This window comes from Oryx dammah, unplaced genomic scaffold, assembly GCF_014754425.2.
Source record: "Oryx dammah isolate SB20612 unplaced genomic scaffold, SCBI_Odam_1.1 HiC_scaffold_23, whole genome shotgun sequence".
Taxonomy (NCBI): Eukaryota; Metazoa; Chordata; class Mammalia; order Artiodactyla; family Bovidae; genus Oryx; species Oryx dammah.
Window position 1 is genome coordinate 23,554,770 of NW_024070207.1, and position 19,845 is coordinate 23,574,614.

The window sequence follows — 19,845 nt, forward strand, 5'->3', positions numbered from 1 at the left end:
GGCTAAAGTTGAACTTCAACTTTCTGTTGAACAGAGTGGAACACAAACACATCACTCAGATTTCGAGCAAGACAGTCCCTTCAGAATTCCACCTGGATGGCACACCACCCTTGCAAGCATTCAAAACTGAAGCTGAAAGAAGACTATCTATCCAATAAGTAATATTTGGAAATAAAGCTATCTGGAAGCCAAAGGATTATTTTCCATATAATTTCCCCAAATCTTTCATTTTTAAGGTACTCCACTTTACTGGAGTCATACTGTAACACAATTTGAAAAGCACTTTATACTATATAAAAAACTATTTCCTTCATATTATCATAAACATTGTCTTTATCGTCAATAAGTCTTGAAAATACAGAAAGGTTTTAATTCAGGTTCTAAACAAGCAGAAAGCAAGCCAGCTTGGACTTTAAATTCACAAGGGGAAGAAGGGAGCTTTTCTGTTCAACGTTTGCAGTAAGTAAAACATTCTCTATGGAGGCTTTTACTAATGGCTAACAGCATTGGCCTATCAATAACGCCAATGCAAGAGTTCAAGTCAGCAGCACCTATGCTGAGTTGAGAAAGAGACCATGAGGAGCCTTTATATTTTCTCCATATTTGCTCCATTACTACAACACACTTTTACTACAAGCAAAAATATTTTATACTGAAATTTCAGTCTTTGAAAAAGTACCCGAGTCATCAATGAAAATCATGTAATATGTATTTGACAAATCACAGTAAATAATGATAAAGGTTTAAAAACCAATACTGATGCTACACAAGCAAATATACCAAAAGATGCTTATACTAACTGTGAAGAATTCTATATTAAAGACAGTAGTTTTAATATTTATACATAATTTTACAGGTAAATTCTAAACATCACAGTCTATTAAAGAGTCAGAATTTAGCTACTTCAAATCAATGCAAAGACTTTAGACCTAAAAGACACAACTAACCATATAATCTACAATCTGTGTTTGCCAGCCCAATCAATTCTGGAAGCAAACACAATGTTACTTGACCTAGTATTCTAAATTAGTCTTTATAATTTCTGAGTGAAAACTATGTGCAATTTAAATATCATTTATGTGTAGAAGTGTTATGGAATATAAGGAAACCCTGATGAGAACATGTTAAACATGGTATCTTTATTTCTGGTCCAGCAAGGAAATGAACAATTTATTTAAAACACTGATTTAAACTCCCCAAGCTAGCCTTCTTTTCCTATATTTAATGTATTTTCTCTGTGTATATTTATATAATATTGTAACCTATTAATTTCCTTATAAAAATAAGTTAAGGCCAATTTAATAATACAGACTGTCACAATACCAAACACAGTCCAGGCTAGCACTAGCTCCTCAAATACACTTTTCCATTCTACATATGTGTACTATCAATAATCAGAGCCAACATGCAAGATCTATATTTTTTGGCTTCTATCATCTAAATCAACTCACTCATATCATCAGGTCAAAGAGGTGAGGACTTGAAAGAAAGAAAGTGATTCATTAAAGATGCTGTATTAAGCTGTATCTGAGCTTGTGGCTAGTATGGATTGAGAAAATATAGGTATATTTTAACCATCTCTAAAAACTCACAAGTCAGCTGCAATAGGGGCTGCATATTGGATCTTTTGGACAGTAAAATGCAGTAAGAATACTAGAATCATTAGTAACCATTATTAATTATAACCTACTGACTTTACTTTCCTCAAGTGTGTGTTTTGTTGTGTTTTATTTTGATGATAAAGTTGCTTTTGGTAAATCTTTGGTCATTTCTCACCAGTTAAGATACATAAAGTCAATAGGCACATCTCATTCTCTGAAATTATTTGAAGGAGCACCATTAACCTGTCACCTTCATTAATTTGCACTTTTAACAAATACAGCTTTAGAGAGACAAACAGAGCTGATTTTTTCCTTTTTTCTTTTAGAAACATAACTTAAATTTTAAACTTTATAGGAAACAGAATTTAACACCCAGATAGAATAACCTGGAGCATCTCTAAGAAGGAATATACAAAATAATCTGAAAATGAAATGAGAATGGGATTTAATTGAAATGTCATTTTCCCTCGCGTTCCTGGGAATTGCTTCTTTTGGACTGAGAGCACAAGCACACCTCTTCAGCAGTTGAAAGCCTTTCTTTCAAAGAACCAGACAGATACCCCTGTGCATCTGCTCCTCATATAAAGCAAAAACTAAGTAATAAAATGGCAACTCACCAAATTTCTAAACACACAATTAACCTAAAAGCGGGAAGAATTTTCCACATCTGTCCTACTGAAAAATATTTTAAAGGGAACACTTACAGTTAAGATAGACTTTCATTCGAAAGCTTTTCTCACACAATTAATTTTTTTTAAAAAGTCCAGGTCTCCCTCACTCCTTCTCTATAAAAAAAAGATCACAGGCAATATTTTAATTTATTATATCTCCTAGATTTTTTTTAAAGCAACCCTGTGTGAATTTAGAAAGATTTTCAAAAATTCTAGAAAGACTTCCCCCAAATATTTCAGTATATATTTACTTAAATTTCTAAAATAGACATTTGTATACTTTTAACTCCATGTATATAAATAGCTACTCACAGAACTATAAATTTGCACAAATTCAAAACTTATACTTCAGAACTCAAATTATAAAACTGAGAAAGATAAAAGATCAAACTTATTAATATTCATATACAACTCAAATATAAAAGTCCTGATTAAAAGTTTCATTTTTCTTATCAATGTATTAATTCTGAAAGCTTCAAATTCATCAAAAAATTACAGAAAGCATGTCCCTATTTAATACAACACCATCAATCATCAGCAGTTTTTGTGCCATTACACAAAAGAAGTCATCTTAAGTATTACATATAAACCAAAATTCAAAAAATCCAACCAATGTAAAAGTTTATCCTTATGCATTTTCTTAGCTATATCTTTAGACTCTCATCTTAGTAATTACATTACCATGAAGCACTTTAAATGAAAATAAACATAAACTCCCAGAAAAACAAAACAATGGTAAAATGTGGACATGCCAATATAGTTAAATGTCAGCAAGGTCGAGACTTTTCATCTTGTGGGGTTTTGGATGTTGCTGTTTGGGATGTTTAGCCCCTTTTGCCACAAGGTTGATTCATGAATGAAATCCCGCTTTAACATCCTATTTTCTCTCACTTACATGTATGCTGGAGAAAGTGGAGTTGACCTGGATGTTTTAAGCACAGGAACTGGGAATTTCCAGATAGCAGGAGAGCTCGTTTTCCATTTCAATGGCATGTTGTCACCACGGTACTACAATAACAGTAAACAGCGTTTCCATAACAGACTACCAACTAGGACTTCCATTCCACACTGTACTGACACAGCAGTGGCTGCCGCGGAGAACAAGCCAACGATCCTGCCAGTGCCCTGAAAACGATGCTTCCAATCTGCAAAATAGGGCTGCAAGGCACCTCCTTTAAATCCTCCTGTCCCCTAAAGCCATATGATGATTCTACCGTTCAAACTCCACAATAGTGCCACCTCGTTAGGAAAGCGTTGACTGCAGTATATATATATATATATATATATATATATATATTTTTAAAGACTGCACTGTGCATACCACACAATGCAGCTTTATTTAATAAAAGCAGCTAGGGTTTGGCTTTTTTTTTTTTTTGGTATTATTTTCAGCTTACATGACCATTGTTCCACCTTAACAGGGATACTGCAGCACGGCACTATATTCTGCACCTATTAACCTGATTTCTGACCAATAGTAGCAGGAAAAAGAAAATAGACGGGTTTCACATGAAAATGAAACAACATACCTACTCAGAATACACTTGTCATCCTCTGAACATTCTTCTTTTGAGCTGCAACAATACAAATGGGATATAAACCTCAGCATAGCCTTAGGCCACAGCTAACAGATCAGTGACTAAATTCGGCAGCCTGCTTTCCTCCTCTGCAAGCTCTGGCCACACAATACAAGAATGCCATTATGGGAAGAGCTCGTTTAAAAAATGCCAGTCTCTCAGTTTTCCAGTTTGAAGAAGGAAAAAATGTAAGGACAAATATCAACTGCTGCAAAACTGCACGCTCTTCCAGTAGCTTCTCATGCAAGTAGCTCTCTTTTCCCTATTCTGAATTCCAAGCCGGGATGAGCAAAAATCTCATACATTTACAACATGCTGTGTGCTAACACGAATACCACTCTGTCTTCTGCAGCAGAGAAGTACAGAATAGCGTGCTCTTAATAGCAGTCCTCGGAGGGACGCTATCAACAATCTAATTCAGTGCTGCCCTCCCCTTCTTTTCTCCCCCTTTCCCTCCCCTTCACCCCCCTTCACGACTCCCCCGCCCCCAAACAGCTCACAAATTGCCTAGAGGAGAGACACCAAGCAGGTGTCCAGCAGGGACTATTCCAAAGCTCAGCGGCGGGGTCCGGTAACCTCGAGGGGTTAGTGATTGACAAGGAGGTTAAAAAATTAAAGCTGCTGTCAAAGGCAGCTTGACGTATTTCAGGAAAGTAACAGCAGAGGCTTCATCTATATTGTTTTAAAATACTGCCAGAAAATAGCATTCTAAATGCCCAGACAGCGACTGGGTGTTTCAAGTTTCTGTTTAAAGCGCCAAACTCACACATTCTCTATAGAGTTCAAAGAAGTGAAAATAGGATAAGGAGGTATTATGCTGAACTCTTTATTTTCAGGATGAAGATTTTTACTTCTGATGTAGGCAAGTCGCCATCACTAAATATCTACCCTCAGAGCACCCTCCCATTTCTACCTAAAAACCAAATTATCCATCTTCATCAATGCAACCTTAATAAAGGCAAACTGCCATTGACATGAAAGCCACTACCTTTTTAAAAAACTCACTGCAGTGACAAAAAGCTCATATTTACTTTCAAGTTAACATTCAAACAATAAGCTTACACTTTCCATTTAAGTAGCTGGCTTTTATATGGTCTTTCCAAATTATTCCTAGTTTTGGAAAGATTGAGATTCAGTCCCCTAAGAATCTTTCTCATTTGTATTCAAAAAGCACAGATTTATACAAGAAAGATACTACTTTCAAAAATTTCAAAATATGTAATTTAATATACCAGAAATAGAGCATGAAATCACCTAAGGTAATCACAAGTACCTTTAAGATACACATTAATATTCAAAAGTGTATTTTCCGATGAAATCCAACATATATGTATATGCAGTATATACATTCACAGATACACAGCTATGGCGAGAAAGCTTATTTTGAAGAATTGACCAGTATTGCATACAATTTATTAAATATTAAATAGGTTTCAGCTATCACTAGCTCACAAATAATTTTTATTCAATCTACCAAACACAAACATTGAGCAAAAACTCAGTTAAGCAACTTAAAGGGTTAAATGATATTTCCAGTTCTTTAGTACCCCCACACAAAACTGTCTCACAGAAATCTTCAAAAAAATCAGAGAAAGGAGTATTTATCAATATCTTAGTGACCAAAATATATTTTAAAAGTTTTTTAAAAGTGCCACTACTACTAAAAACTATAGTCAATATATTATATTAGGATTTGTGTAATAATTCTTAACAGTTAAGAAGCAAAAAGGTTCCAGGTACAACTGGCAGTGGTAATTTGTTGGAAACACCCAGAAGAAAATCACATAACACATGTGCGTGCACGTGCATGCACACACACACACACACACACAAGCACATACTCATCACGCAAGTTTGAAATGTCTCATTCCAAAATCCTGGAGCATTTTCAAACATTAAAAAATATAAAACATAAAACAATTACAAATTAGCTGTATGGAGGCAATTTAGATTTTAGAGAAGAAATGCAATCACTTTCCAGCTTATGAAAATATTACAAAGTTGTAATTGCAAATGTAACTTCTCCTTCTGAGAACAAAGACCCCTAAATGTCTGTAAAACCAAGATAGGTTTTGAGTCTTTATCTGTAAAGACTACTTAAATATTTATAAGGGGAAAATAGGGTGAATATAGAGTTTCCCAAATTTCCAAGAGGGTAACCTCCCCACACAGGTGAAGATCACTTTATTGCAAAGGTTCTCAAAGGTACTATGCAAAGGTACTATGAACAATCAGCTGATTCAAAAACCAACATATTGGTTTAATCTCATTCAGCGCCAAAGAAATCAACCAATACCACCAAATCACCTATGTCAATTTTCAGTCTAGATTTCTCTTATACTTAATGTTTAAAACCTGTTTTTATAGCATTACAACACTTGTAATATTTGTTCAAAGTGAAAAGAAAGTAAGACTGCTTTCCTCCACCAACCCTCAGCATTCTTAAAGATCCCAAACCCTAAAAGCATTGTATTTGATGATGAGAATTTATTTATACTCAGGTTTTTTTTGCTTTAATAAATTGCTGGAAATCATTTATAATTATCTCTCATGAACAAACAACTAATATGCCAAAGGCTTAAAAATAATTCCTTTAAGTAGAAATATAGTCCCTGAAATACACTCTACCCTATTAAAATGCTTAATGACACCATTTCTCATACGTCATTTAGAAATAAACTTCAGCCAGGTAAAATCACCTCAACTACAAATTAGCAGAATCCAAATTAATCAGATTTTACTACCCTGACAATGAGTCTAGTAGCAGCTATGGAGTGTAATTACCATTACATTCCAGAACTAAAAATGTTTTCGCCTACAGAGTAAAAGAAAGAAAATGATTAAACATATATTTGAAATATAATTTTATGCAGTAGTGGTACCACTACTTTAATATTTAGACTGGGAAATGTCAAAAGCCCTCGTTCACATCACAGGAAACACTGCTTTCATTTATAGAACACTTGGTTTCTATTATGGACAACTGCATAAATGGAATAGAAAGACAGCATGCACAAAGGCTCTTCAAAGCATTGTATGAACATTAATCATTTAAAAATACCTGTGAAATGCATATTTCAGAGATGTAATAAACAAAGGACAATACTGGGACTTGGCCAAGGCCACAAAACGAGTCATTCTTGGCCAGATCTCACAACACGGAATTCCCTGGTTCCCAAAGTAGAAAGAGATTTGTAGAACTTTTACAAATCATCTTGCTCAGGACACTCATTGTATAGATGAAAAAACTGAAACTCAGAGAAGTTAAGTTGTCACACTATTGGCTAATAGCAGAACTGGAACCAGAAACCAAATCCCAACTCCTAGTCTAGGACTCCTGCTCTAGAATCCCTACTGTCTTTCCTTGTGAATGAGACTGTTCCAGAAGATGTTTGCTTCCATATGAAGTGAATCACATTCTACAAATGTCTCAGTGTATTCAAAAGAAATAAGAACTACAAAATAATCATTCATTCCTCCAATTACATGTATACTCAAAAGACAGACATGGGAAAGAAACACCAAAAATACAAAAGTGTGCAGAAAGACCACTTTCAAAATCTTAATTCCAGACATCATTTAAGAATGATGAGAGAGGCATTTCCCTGGTGGTCCAGTGGTTAAGATTCCTCACTTTCAAAGCAGGGGGATGCAGGTTTGATTTCTGGTCAGGGAACCAAGATCCCACATGCCATGTGGTCAAAAAAAATAATGATCAGGGAGAAAAAGGTAAGTAAAAATTAAGCCAGTCATAGTGTGAGATAGAAGTGAAATATACAGCCAAGAGTCTAATTTTTTCTCATTGTAAATGTTTCTAAATAACTTTATATGAAAGTTTAATTTGCTTATTGACTGCAACAGTTTGTCTCCAGTACCACCACTTTGCGAAATGAATTGACTAATATGTCATGTATCTGACCTCTTTCTCCATATTCTCCCAATATTCCCTAAGAATTAACCTACCTTTTTCTTGCAAGTGTTGGTTAATCCTGTGGTAGTTACAACTAAAGAATAATAGCACTAACCATCGTTTGTGTGAGCGGGCACTGTGTAATCTTGACAATGTCCCTTCAGACTAACCTGGGAGATCCATGTTACCCCTGTTGCACAGACAAGACTGTAGAAAATGCCCAACTGTGTGCTCTGCTTATGTTCTACCAATCAGTAAAGGTACTTGGATGGCAACCAAGTAGGATTGTTAAACCCTTTAAATACACAAAAAGTTTTGTGTTGTTCTAGACAACAGAACAAAATTCTTGATACATTCAGGGCTACTCATTTACAGGAAATAGAGCTGTTCACATGAATGGCTATACATACTTATGTGTATGTTTCCTCTTTATCTGTTTCAGGAAATTGAATATCAAATATGTTAAACATTTCTTGAGATACTCACATATGTAACCTTGCTAAGATCAAAATGGAAAATCCCAGACGTTTCTCAAAGATAGTTACTTTTGAAAGTCATTGTTTGATCTTTTATAAGCACCTTCTCACAAATCAATTTCCTTAATAGAACTGTGCAGACCTTAATTCCCACAAAGAATTTACATGGATTATTATAACTATGACTATGCCTTGGATTACTATAATACCTATCTCCTTCACAATATGAACAAGTAGAAAAACACACTTGGTGTGCAGGCACACTCACACACAGGTGTGTATATATGCACAGAGAATTCCTCAGGCCACGATGGCATAAATAATGTAAAGGGAAGTACTCTTATAATCTTGAACATTTTCAAAGCAAAACAGGGGTACTAAATGCTTGTTTGTTCCTTTGTTTGTTTTGGGTGAGTCAGCAATAAGAGGATATGGTAAGCTGATAAGACAGGAAACAATAGGTAAGGAAACAAAGGAGAAAAGAGCAAGGAAGGTAGTGGACTGGCTGGAAGGAGAATAGAAAGCCAGAATGGTAGTGGTTCCTCATGTTTATGTAGCACCTTTTATAAACGGGGAGTCAGATGAAAGGGGTTATGAGGCTAAGATGGGAGCTGGAGTAGAAGGGACTGAGCAGGCAACAAGAAAGATCCAGTTGTTGGGGACCCATTAACCCACAGATTCTGACTACCCTTAATCTCAACTATAGCTGGGAAAAGGATTAACACTGAAAGGGAAATTCATAAGTTCTTGCCCTTTTTTCCTTTTGTTTTCTGCAGTATCTCTATTTTTATGGCTTTTTTGGGGGGCTACCCCTGAATTCTTCATTCATATGATTCCCAAATCCATATGCTTAAGTAAGTCTTTATTTATCTTTGACATGCATGTTTGTGTGTTAGTCACTCTGTCAGGTCTGACTCTTTGAGACCCCACGGACTGCAGCCCGCCAGGTTTCTCTGTCCATGGAATTCTCCAGGCAAGAATACTGGAGTGGGTTGACATGCATACACCAAAGTAATTCTTAAGTATTCCCATCTATTTAAAAAATGCCTTAAAACCCAAAGTGTTTGGAGGTATTATGAGGGGTAATGGTGGAAATCAACGATTTTTACACACATACTATTTATATACCTGATTTTGTATTACCATTTTTAAATTGTTTGAAAAATGTCATTTAGAAAGATGGTTTATAATCATCAAATAGGGATAATCTATCCAGTGCTCCAATAAGAGGCCATGATGTTACCATACCCTGTACTCCAGCTTTGCCACTTTGCCTGCCTGAGATGCCCTCCCCAAATTCCTGCTCCTCCTTCAAGGAATCCCAATTGATCACTATTCCTGGCACATGGGAAAGTACTCAATAAGTATTTGTAGACTAAATTGAAAGAGCAGTTTTCATAAGCAGATGAGTGATTAAATGAGAATTGTGTACCAAAGCCAGGATATATCCTGAAAGGTTTTTTAAATGGAGTTATTGATTCTACTATTACTAAAAGCAGAGTTCAAGTAACAGGAATATTCATCTGTTAATTTGATAATTTTAGGCTATAAAGTCCTTAAAATGAAAAAAAGTAAATATACACATTAACTTGTTTAAAATAAGCATACATTGAAGAAAATCACCCAGAACACATACTTTCTTAAATAAAATAAAGGTGTTACTTATAGTGATGATAGACTGCTCTAAGGAAAAATCTGCTCCCACCTCAAGTAATAATTTAGTGTTTAGTTGTCTCTTAACAACTTCCTAAGTATCTACTTAAATTACATTTGGTAAATAAAATAGCCAAACTATTGTTAGAATTTCTGATGTGTTTGTACATTAAGCGTACAAACTTATCAAAATAAAAAGCCATTTAAAATGTAGTGTTACTGAAAGAAAAGTTAAGAATATGGCTTTACTGACTGAAAATTCTATGCACAGAAAGCTTTTCAAATAGTTTCACTGCTTTGTGATATCGATAGAAGCAAAACTACAAGGTTTCCATGAAAACAATATAATAAGCAATATTAAAATCTTAAAGTTTATAAATCCTGAACTATGTTGATAAGAATAAATAATTTCTAATAATGTTTATTTACAATGGTTGAAAAACTTTTTAAAATAAGCACATCACATACCCAGTCTCAAAAGGCATGCCCGTTAAAGAAAGTCAATATTTGCTATGTTATGCATGCTTTCAGTAAAACCTATATTTTTACAGAAATCTAAGTTACTGAAAGGCCATTAGAATAAAACAATAAAACACTTTCTTCAATATCCCAATTAGAATTAATGAAATAACATTTTTATCTTGAAAAAATTATATTTCTATATTTTTATCCAAAAAGTTATAATATTCACATGTGCAGAGATCTAGATGATTACTTACTTGTTCCATCTCTTCTTCTGAGTATTTGTAAATTACAAATACTTGAGTAATCACAATAATATTTTGCTAGCCAGAAGCAAACACTTTCATGAAAAGCTAATCCTAATGACTCATTAAGATTAAACAACACTACTTAAATTTTATAAAGGGCCCTTTAAATGCAAATGACTTAATTTTGTTTTTACCACTTCCCAGGCCTAATCATTAAAACTTTAAATTTCCTATACATATATCTATATAAACTATTATTATTTAAAAATAAAAGGTATTAGCTATATAATGAGTGAGAATATCTTCAACTCCAAAAAAGGCTCAATTTTCAACTTGAACCTTGTGACCCAACAGTTTTCTTAAAGGTATAATGTAGAGTTATGGTATCTGCCTACTATGGTGGTATCAAAGAGACTTAACAACCAGTTCAATACCTCTATTTTCATGACAAGTTTGAGATCCTTCTCATTTTCTAACTTAGAATTCCTCTCATAGATAATCTTGAATTCTAAAGATATTTTGGCCATGTCACGTGGTGTGTGGGATCTCAGTTTCCTGTTCAGGAATCAGGGCCCAGCAGTGAAAGCACAGAGTCCTAACCACTGGTCATCAGGAAACTCCCTAAAGATATTTTCCTTAAAAAAAAAAAAAAAGAGAGGAGGGGAGGCATAGAAACATTTATACTGCAAGATTTCAAATACATGGTAGTAAGTCTAAATTACAGAAGCTAGTCTGCAACTAAAATCTGCTATGCCTCAAAAACATATTTAGCAATTCAGTGAAAATCCTATGATGGAATACATCATTAACTCATGTTATATAAAGTGTTCATGTGTTATGAACTAATGACAGCATTATTTTAGAATTATGTCTAGCTTCATTACTTGGATACAATGGTTGTCCACTGGGGGAAAATCTTTTCTTTTATCTCACATTCTATGACTAACTAAAGTAAATGCAATTCTGGTATGAGGAAATGAAAAACAGAATTCCTCTTCTAGGCTGACCCTATGTTTTGACTAGAGGCAATTTAAATTGGGGGTTCGTGACTGCCTTTCTAAGTCTATTTCATCTAGTAGTTGAGAACAACTTCATGTCTTCAAAATCAAATATATGTTTTAAATAATCAGTTACTTTTCATGGAATTCTGAAGCTACATAACACTTGAATAAAATACATCTTCCCTTTAGCTAGCATATATTTATTCATTCCTTCCTTATTTAGCTTGATCTAAGTCAGAGACACTGTGGAGCATTTTTATGAATCTTTCACTACAGGATCCGGTCATTTTGTTTAAATTTGTTTACTGTCTAGCCAGTAAACAAAAATATTTATGTTTAGAGATTTCCAGAATTGACAGTTTTTTGAGATTCAGACTTTTAAAGCATAGAACATAACTGTATTCCAAAAAGGGTGAAGAGGCAGTAAGATCGGGCTTAAACTGATCCTCTAAACAGGGAACAAGAATTAAACCAATCGATTAATTAGGATCATGTTTTTGCATTTGTCAACTAAAATGCATTTGTTTGGACGGAGGCCCCTATAGTACTAGCTATTCTTGCCAGTGTCAGATAGACCCTTTGAACTTCACAAACACGAAAATCAATCAACTTACTATGCCAAGCCCAAAATCTGTACAGAAGAGGTACATGCTGAATTCACTCAATCATCAGTGAGTACTGAGAAGTTATGACTTTGCTAGGTGTTACAAGTATGCAAAAGAACACACGTTCTCCAGCCACAAACCCCACAAAATCTAATCGGACTGACTGCATATTCAAATATGAAACGTGAGTTAGCATAAATATATTGCATCCATTAAGCCTTAACTATCCAGAATCCTAGACAGCCTAGTGTTCTAGCCAGTTTTAAAAAATTAACTTTACAACAACTGGGATAGGTTAACTCTTAAAAATATCAAAAGTCACTAATTTTTCACCTTTGAGGGCAATGTTTCTGCCTTACCTTCTTTTTTTCTGCTTTACCTTCTTTGAGTCTCAAATGAACACAAGTCTATTTAAAATGCCTCAGTCAACATGATGCTCAATAGCTATTGTTATATGCCTCTAATAATGATACAGCAAGGTGTGCAAGCAACCGCTGTCATTCTTCACCCCTGCCTGACTCCCACCTCCATAGGCCTTGACACAGAATTTGAATGCTTCCAAGAAAAAGGGGGCTCTTTTCTTTACCTTCCAATACACATACCAAGAGAAAAGCCCTATACCTTTGCAGGCTGAATATTGAAAATGTACAAGTCTAGGGACTTTCCTGGTGGTCCAGTGGTTAAGACTTCGCCTCCCAATGCAAGGTGTGCAGGTTCGATCCCTGGTTGGGAAACTAAGATCCCACATGCCTTATGGCCAAAAAAAACCAAGACATAGAAGCAATATTGTAACAAATTCAATAAAGACTTAAAAAAAAAAAGAAAATGTACAAGTCTAGAAGTGAGAAGCAGTATTCTTGCATTTTAAACAAGTACTCCAGCTGATCTTCAGAGTCTAGAGGGCTAACCATTACACCACAGAACCCCACTCCAGCTGATTTTCAGGCCTCGTCTATTAAACTTGGAAAAATCCTGCTTTTAAGGTCAAGGTAGCCCACCCCCAGGCAAGATGATCCCAGAATGGGATTCTCTTTTTTGCCTCAGTGCCAGGCCATCCTCAGCATATCAGCCTTGGTTGCTCACAACTAGTTGTACATCCCTACTGTCCATGGCCATTATCTTGCCCTCCCACACTCCAGATACTTCCAGGTCTGGGAGAGTCTGAAAAGCAATGTCTCCAGCTGGCTGACAGATATGGAGGCCGACAAACAGACACATGCAAAGTGGGAAATGTACAGCAATTAGGAAACAGGGGTGGTATAATGGATACTGATTGTGCAATACAGAGTAGGAGTTAAGAACTTGTGTTAAACTTTTTCGATGAGGAAGGGTGCAGAAGAGGACAGAGCTGGGCACCTGTGATCTGGTTGTTGCCACAAACTTGGAACCTCTCGTGTTATCTTCCTCATCTGTAAAACAGGATGCCAACATTCCTTGCCAGACTCACAGCAATGTTAGGAAAACCAACTGTACTTGTGTTTATGAAAGCACACTGGACAATATAAAGCACAATACAATGATGCGTGGTATTTCTTTAACAAAATAATTTATTGTTTGTCTTAATAAACACAGTACCCTAGATGTTACTGAAAGTTTCCTGGATGACTGAATGGCTTCTAGTACCTCAGGGTCTTTTTTATGAAGATAAATTCTCATCAACAAAAAACATAGAAGAAAATGTAGACCCTTACACATACCCTGAAGTTGACTTTTTGAATATATCCTTGAAATCGGCTTGTTTTAAAGATAATTGCCTCCGTCTCCTAAAAGTGGAGTGCAAAAAAAAAAAAATTTGGTTAATTGTGGCTTTATTGCATGTATTTTAAATTTTTCAAAGCATACTCTGCCAATATTTTAGCTGTAAATTAATAAATCATATATAAATTCTGAACAGTTAAGACCACACAGAGCAATTTTTAACTATGTAAATTATCTTCAAAAAAAAAACACCTTAACTAGGAAACCACAGGATTCTATTTGTTTTTAGAAGCTCTCTTAATGTTTCAGAAAGTCTGGAATAGAGACTGACATTAAATACAACATTTATTGGCAGCTGATCTAAAAGACTAAACTAGACAAATTTGGACACAAGGAAACACTTTTCCAGTAAATATATACTCAGCCTTGGAATGCTTTATCATTTTCTAGCTTTTTAAGCCTAAAGTTCAATTCTTTGCTGATATACTGTTTTGCCATTAAAACCCAAAAGCAAATGACAAACACTACAAGCTTTCAGAGAACAGATGGCTAATGTTCTAATAGGTTCATTTACTACATTTTCTTATTTTCACACTGCTTGTAATTAATAAAATCATATAAATAGATGTATTGCCTCCTAACCGGGTGATTCTGTTTTGTGAAGGTCTGTCGTAAACCTAACTCCTTTGGGTTAATACAAAGGCAACGATAAACAGACATACTTCTGATACTGCCTCAGGAATGCAGTTTTAAAAATAGAGACTACTACAGAAGCACTGCAGTATATGCTGTCAACAGTCAATTCGCTTAAAAAATTAAAGTATGCTGGCAGGTGTTTAAGGAGCTCTAACACAAAATTAATTTATTTACCTTTATCTCATTTATATTGCTATTACCTTATAGAAAGTAAACATACTAAGCATCACCTTTGTTTTAACTTTTTATGCAAAATGAACAGATTTGGCATTTTTCTGGGTCATCTCACAAGCACTATTGCATTATTAAAGTCACAACTAAATCAAAGTCATAGTCTCATAGTATCTTTAAAAAGAGCTTGGCAGAAATCTTATCCAGAATGTTATTCTACATCTAATCACTTGTTATGCAAAAGGTAGGTAGCAAGTATTTTATTTTTTTAAATGATAAATTCAAAACAGTATTTCCTTATGGCAATACTATTTCAAAGTCTACTTTTACTATACACATAAAAATTATTTTGGATCATAAAAAGCTACAATGGGATAAATTCATATTTGTCATATTTCAGCAATAAACCTCACTAAGCAAATAACAATTATATAATTTTTTTGCTTAAAAAATACATTAAAGGATCTTTAAATACAGCTTATTTTATATTCCTATTAATATTATTCCTTTCCTTTGTGTATTTAAGAAGAATCTGGTGTGCCACCTTCTGGTAACTGAGTGAAATTATGTATCTTCACACAAGTCACTATTCTTTATTTTAACTTTTAAAAAATATAGATATTTCTTAACCTGTATTACATTTAAGCTATACAAATAAATCTATACCACAGTCTGCAATAAAGTAAAATTTCCCTAGTGATTTTTTTTTCCCCAAATCAAGGTTTATACATGCTTCCTATGATTTTTCCATGGTTACCAATATGTCTCCTGAATTCTACAATACATATAAAATTGATTTCTGTACACCGTTTCCCAGCCACATATGAAAACAACAGGCTTGTTATTTTAATGAATAAGGAACGGCAGTAAATAAAGAAAAAGAAGGTCTCTTACCAATAAGCCCATTTTTCTCTTAAGGTTTGAACTCTCATCATTTGTCATGTTCTTGTGGATCCCTCTCTCATCAAATTCTCTGGAGTTTTAAAGTTGAGAGCTGTGATGCACAGCTAGGCTCGGCTACATCGTAGCGCACCCCAGTGCATCTGCCTGGTATAACACTGCACAGCTGTAGCTCCCAAAAGCAGAAACAAGCTTTCTATATTCAAAACCTATGCACCACACACCTTCCCTTGATAGGAAACTGTAGTCAGGGTGGTTGAACTGTTTCTATTTCTTAACTCCTGATAAGATATGAAGATCAGAACCACATGAATCTTGAGCTTAGTTATAGTAAACTGAACAGGAACAGTGTGTTCTTCTTCAGAGCAGAGGTGGGCTGAGGCAAATACTAACACCAGGAGATCTGATTGAGGGAAAAAAAATGTTTATCTTATTTTTCCAAGGGTCACTGTCCTGATATTTGTTGTATTACCTCAAATATTTATCTTTAACTCTTCCCTCTCCCAGTCCCTAGTAGTCACTCATTAACTCCTATCCTTTATTTTTTATAAATTTTCTAGGAATCTACCCCCCACTGTTTTTTTTTAACAAATGAGCTATTTCAAAAAATGCATATAACTGGTTTCTCTGCATTTCCCATATTTAATCTAGCAATCACACTGCTTCTAGATGATTCTCTTAAAAAATAACTGCATATGGTGTAAATTAAATGTTCAGTAAATATTTTATTCAACAAATGTTTGTCAAGAACTTGCTGCATGTTAGGTAGGGACTCAGAATAGGTGATATGGGTGACATGGTGAGTAAGACACAAATCCATGCTTTCAGGAAGCTTCTAGTTGAGTGAAGAAAGCAAACATATACTCTGATAGCATAAAATATGGTGTTTCTATACCTGCTTTAGCAGGATTCACCCAGGATTCTATAGCAGCAGAGGAACCATGAAATTAATGCTGCAAATGAGGCTGAAGAATGAGGCATTCACCAGGTGGACTCTAGAAGAAACAGCCTCTGCAGACAAACAAAGGTCTGAGGATTACAACATTCTGGGAGAATCAGGAAAGTCTTCAGTACAAATGGAAGGAGCTTCAGGTACATGGTGTTGAGGGAGTGGATTTTAAGATATACACAACCACATCACAGAAGACCTTATATGCCAGCAAATAAGTCTGGATTTTATCCCATGAGCTATGACAAGCCATTTCTTGAATGAATGGATCACTCAAGGAATTAATCAAACCACTATGCCCAGCACACAGAACTCAAGCTGGTCACTCTACTCTTCCAGTTCACTGTCTAGTATCTCCTGACACCAACTTCTCATTCTGTACCTCACAAGCTTGCTTTGTTCTTTTTCTCCTTTACTCCAGAGGTCCTCCTGCAAGAAATCCTTTCTCCACTCTGCTTTTCTAAACTCAATTCATACTTCTAGACTGAACTCAAACTGCATTCTTTTCTGTGATGCTTTCCATGGTAATCTGAGTCTACAGTTTATAAATGTTCCTCCATCACATGGACCATGCTATGCATTCTTCCTAAGGCACACAATGCATACAACGTTCAAGACATTTTTTTGACCCTTTACCTCTAAAGTGAAGCAAGATGGCAAGGAGATGACAGTAAGGCAAAAGTCAAAGCATGAGGCTAAGTGGCCTAAGAAAGTAAACCTCCTCAGACTTCATAGTACACACTAATCTCAATAACTTTCTTCTCCACTCTCAAGCCTAAAAGAAAAGAACATGGATTTAAGAGAGCTAGATCTGGATTGGGCAGCAACTCTGCAGTACTGTGCAACATTTTTGGCTGTATGCATCATAGCTCTGGTTCAAAACATCCAGAGACTTAATAAGAAATAGATACTAATAGAAGCGCTGAATGATGGATCTGTGATCTTTGGAAAAAAGAATGGGGGGGGTGTGGGGCACTGTGACTGTGTTTTACTATTGATACTTGCAGTAAAAAAAGAAAATTCACCTGAGGGTCCATAACATAAACAAAAAGAATTCATGACGACCACAGAAATAGATGGGAGAGTGAGGAAAAGGGAACTGGATCCAGAAGATTTAGAATCTCATGAAGTATTGAGGGAGAAAATCCAAGTATAAGAAGGGAGTGTGTTAAAAAAAAGGGCTTTTGGTGTGTAGCTGGGAGAGTCATCTAGGACAAGAAGCTTCACCAGAGAAACATGTCCTGGGTGTAAATATTTAGTGTTTTCTCCATGTGGAAGCAAACCCCATTATGCTCAGTGTCAAATACACAACCTTTCATTGAAGCTGGCATTTAGCATTCAGCTTTGCCTTGTCCTTTTTACATATGCATAATCTCTTAGATTTATGCAATAATGCAAAAACCATGGTGCTTTCTTTTACGTAGCCAATAAAAAATCTTTTCATCTTCAACCACTTTATGTTAAAGTGGGTTAAGAGAATTCTGCCAATAATTTCAAAAAGCAGCTAATACTTGAAAATATTCTCTCAATGACTTAAAAATGCCCTAGATAAAAGCTGTCTACACTTTCTTTCTTATTTATTGAGTGTGAAAACGGACCACTTTTCCTTTCCACTAACTTGTAAGGAAAAAATTTAAATACGGGAAAAAAGAATGTGATTTTGGATATATGCCACACTTTTCTCAAGAAATCTTCAAAAAAGGACAGTATTTAGGGGATATAAAAATGATTTAATCTACTGGGTCTTTGGAAGAATGTTTCAAAACCATGTATCAATGGTACCATGGATTTTAAAACAGAGAGAAAATAAGCCAGACCATTTAGTCATTTAATTTTGTGGAAAACAATATGGCTAAAGTATTTTCCTCAGGCCTGGCAGAAAAAAGCAATAATCATTTTAAAAGCAATAATCATGCTTTGAACTAGAATAGGTGTTTTATCCAAATTCACATGAACTATTTCATCTAGAAGTTGTAAAGGAAAAAAAAAAAGAGGGTAATAACTACCTTCTCGTAGTCTACAGTGGGTCTCTTATATTATTTTTGATGATAGAGTCTACATTAATCAAATATAAATAATTCACTTAACTTTCCAGTTAAAATAGCATCATCGTGTCATCTCTTGCATCAGCAGTACTCTTCTCCTTTCTTCTGGCTTATGGAAAGTGGCTCAGAGCAGGATGAGTTGGGTGGTTTATAAAGTTTTCTGTCATGTGGACATATTCTTAGATGCTATGTTTTGAGAAACACTGAAGGGATGGTCAGGGATATTTATTGGGTAGGCCAAAAAGTTCGTTTGGGTTTTTGATACAGTGGTACATTAAACCCAAATGAACTTTTTGGCCAATCCAATGTATTGAGTGCAATTGCTTGTATTTGTAGAGCCCAGAAGTGCTTATTTCAGGTGAATGATCAGATTCCAGTAGTATCACCACTCAATCTAATGGGAAAGGCAGAGTCTCAAAAGGAAAAAAATGAATGGAAGTGTCTTTTCCTGTTACTAATAACTCTGCCTGTACTGTCACTGGCTTAGGAAAAATAGCAAAGGAAGTAAAAGGTCACAGTTTCATAACCCTCTTACATATCCCTAAAATGTAACAAAACTCAGGTCAGACCATTATACAGTAGCATGAATGATTGAGGCTAAGTCATGAGTAATTCAAACTACCTAAGAGATGTCAGTTATTCAAGGCTAACTATTAAATAGAACAAATCATATCTCACCAACCTAAGTCTTAAATCCATTACTGTGTAATAACTATAGTGAAAACTGTCAAGAAGCTAAGTTACATATGATAGACCATTGAGAAGAAAGACCATGTTAAGTTCAGAAACATAGACATAAGGTAAATGACATTCCACAGTCAGAAGGGCAGACATATGGAGTTAATAAGGAAGAAAGAATATTTCTACCTGTCAATTACTTTTCAAGCTAACTTTCCCATCTAGATACCCCACGAAGTATTTTACTTGTTTTAAATTAAAAAGCAGAGATATTACTTTGCCAACAAAAGTCCGTCTAGTCAAGGCTATGGTTTTTCCAGTGGTCATGTATGCATGTGAGAGTTGGACTGTGAAGAAAGCTGAGCGCTGAAGAATTGATGCTTTTGAACTGTGGTATTGGAGAAGACTCTTGAGAGTGCCTTGGACTGCAAGGAGATCCAACCAGTCCATCCTAAAGGAGATCAGTCCTGGGATTTCTTTGGAAGGAATGAGGCTGAAGCTGAA

The 19,845-nt window shown here is 35.2% G+C and overlaps 1 protein-coding gene across 5 annotated transcripts in view; it reads right to left on the reverse strand.

Annotated features, from left to right (window-relative positions):
* Positions 1–19,845, reverse strand: part of KLHL13 (kelch like family member 13) — a 201,033-nt gene that overhangs the window by 56,952 nt on the left and 124,236 nt on the right. Inside the window, exons 1-2 of one of the 5 annotated variants that reach the window (XM_040265129.1) lie at positions 15,664–15,736; positions 13,902–13,967 (exon numbers count right to left, since the gene is read on the reverse strand). The exons of 1 other annotated variant lie outside the window; for it this stretch is intronic. In XM_040265129.1, the coding sequence (XP_040121063.1) occupies positions 13,902–13,967; positions 15,664–15,704 (107 nt within the window). In that variant the 5' untranslated portion in view covers positions 15,705–15,736. Of the gene's footprint in view, positions 1–3,167; positions 4,306–13,901; positions 13,968–15,663; positions 15,737–19,845 lie in introns of those variants that run through there. 3 more of the 5 variants (XM_040265128.1, XM_040265132.1, XM_040265130.1) reach the window with 3 other exon arrangements.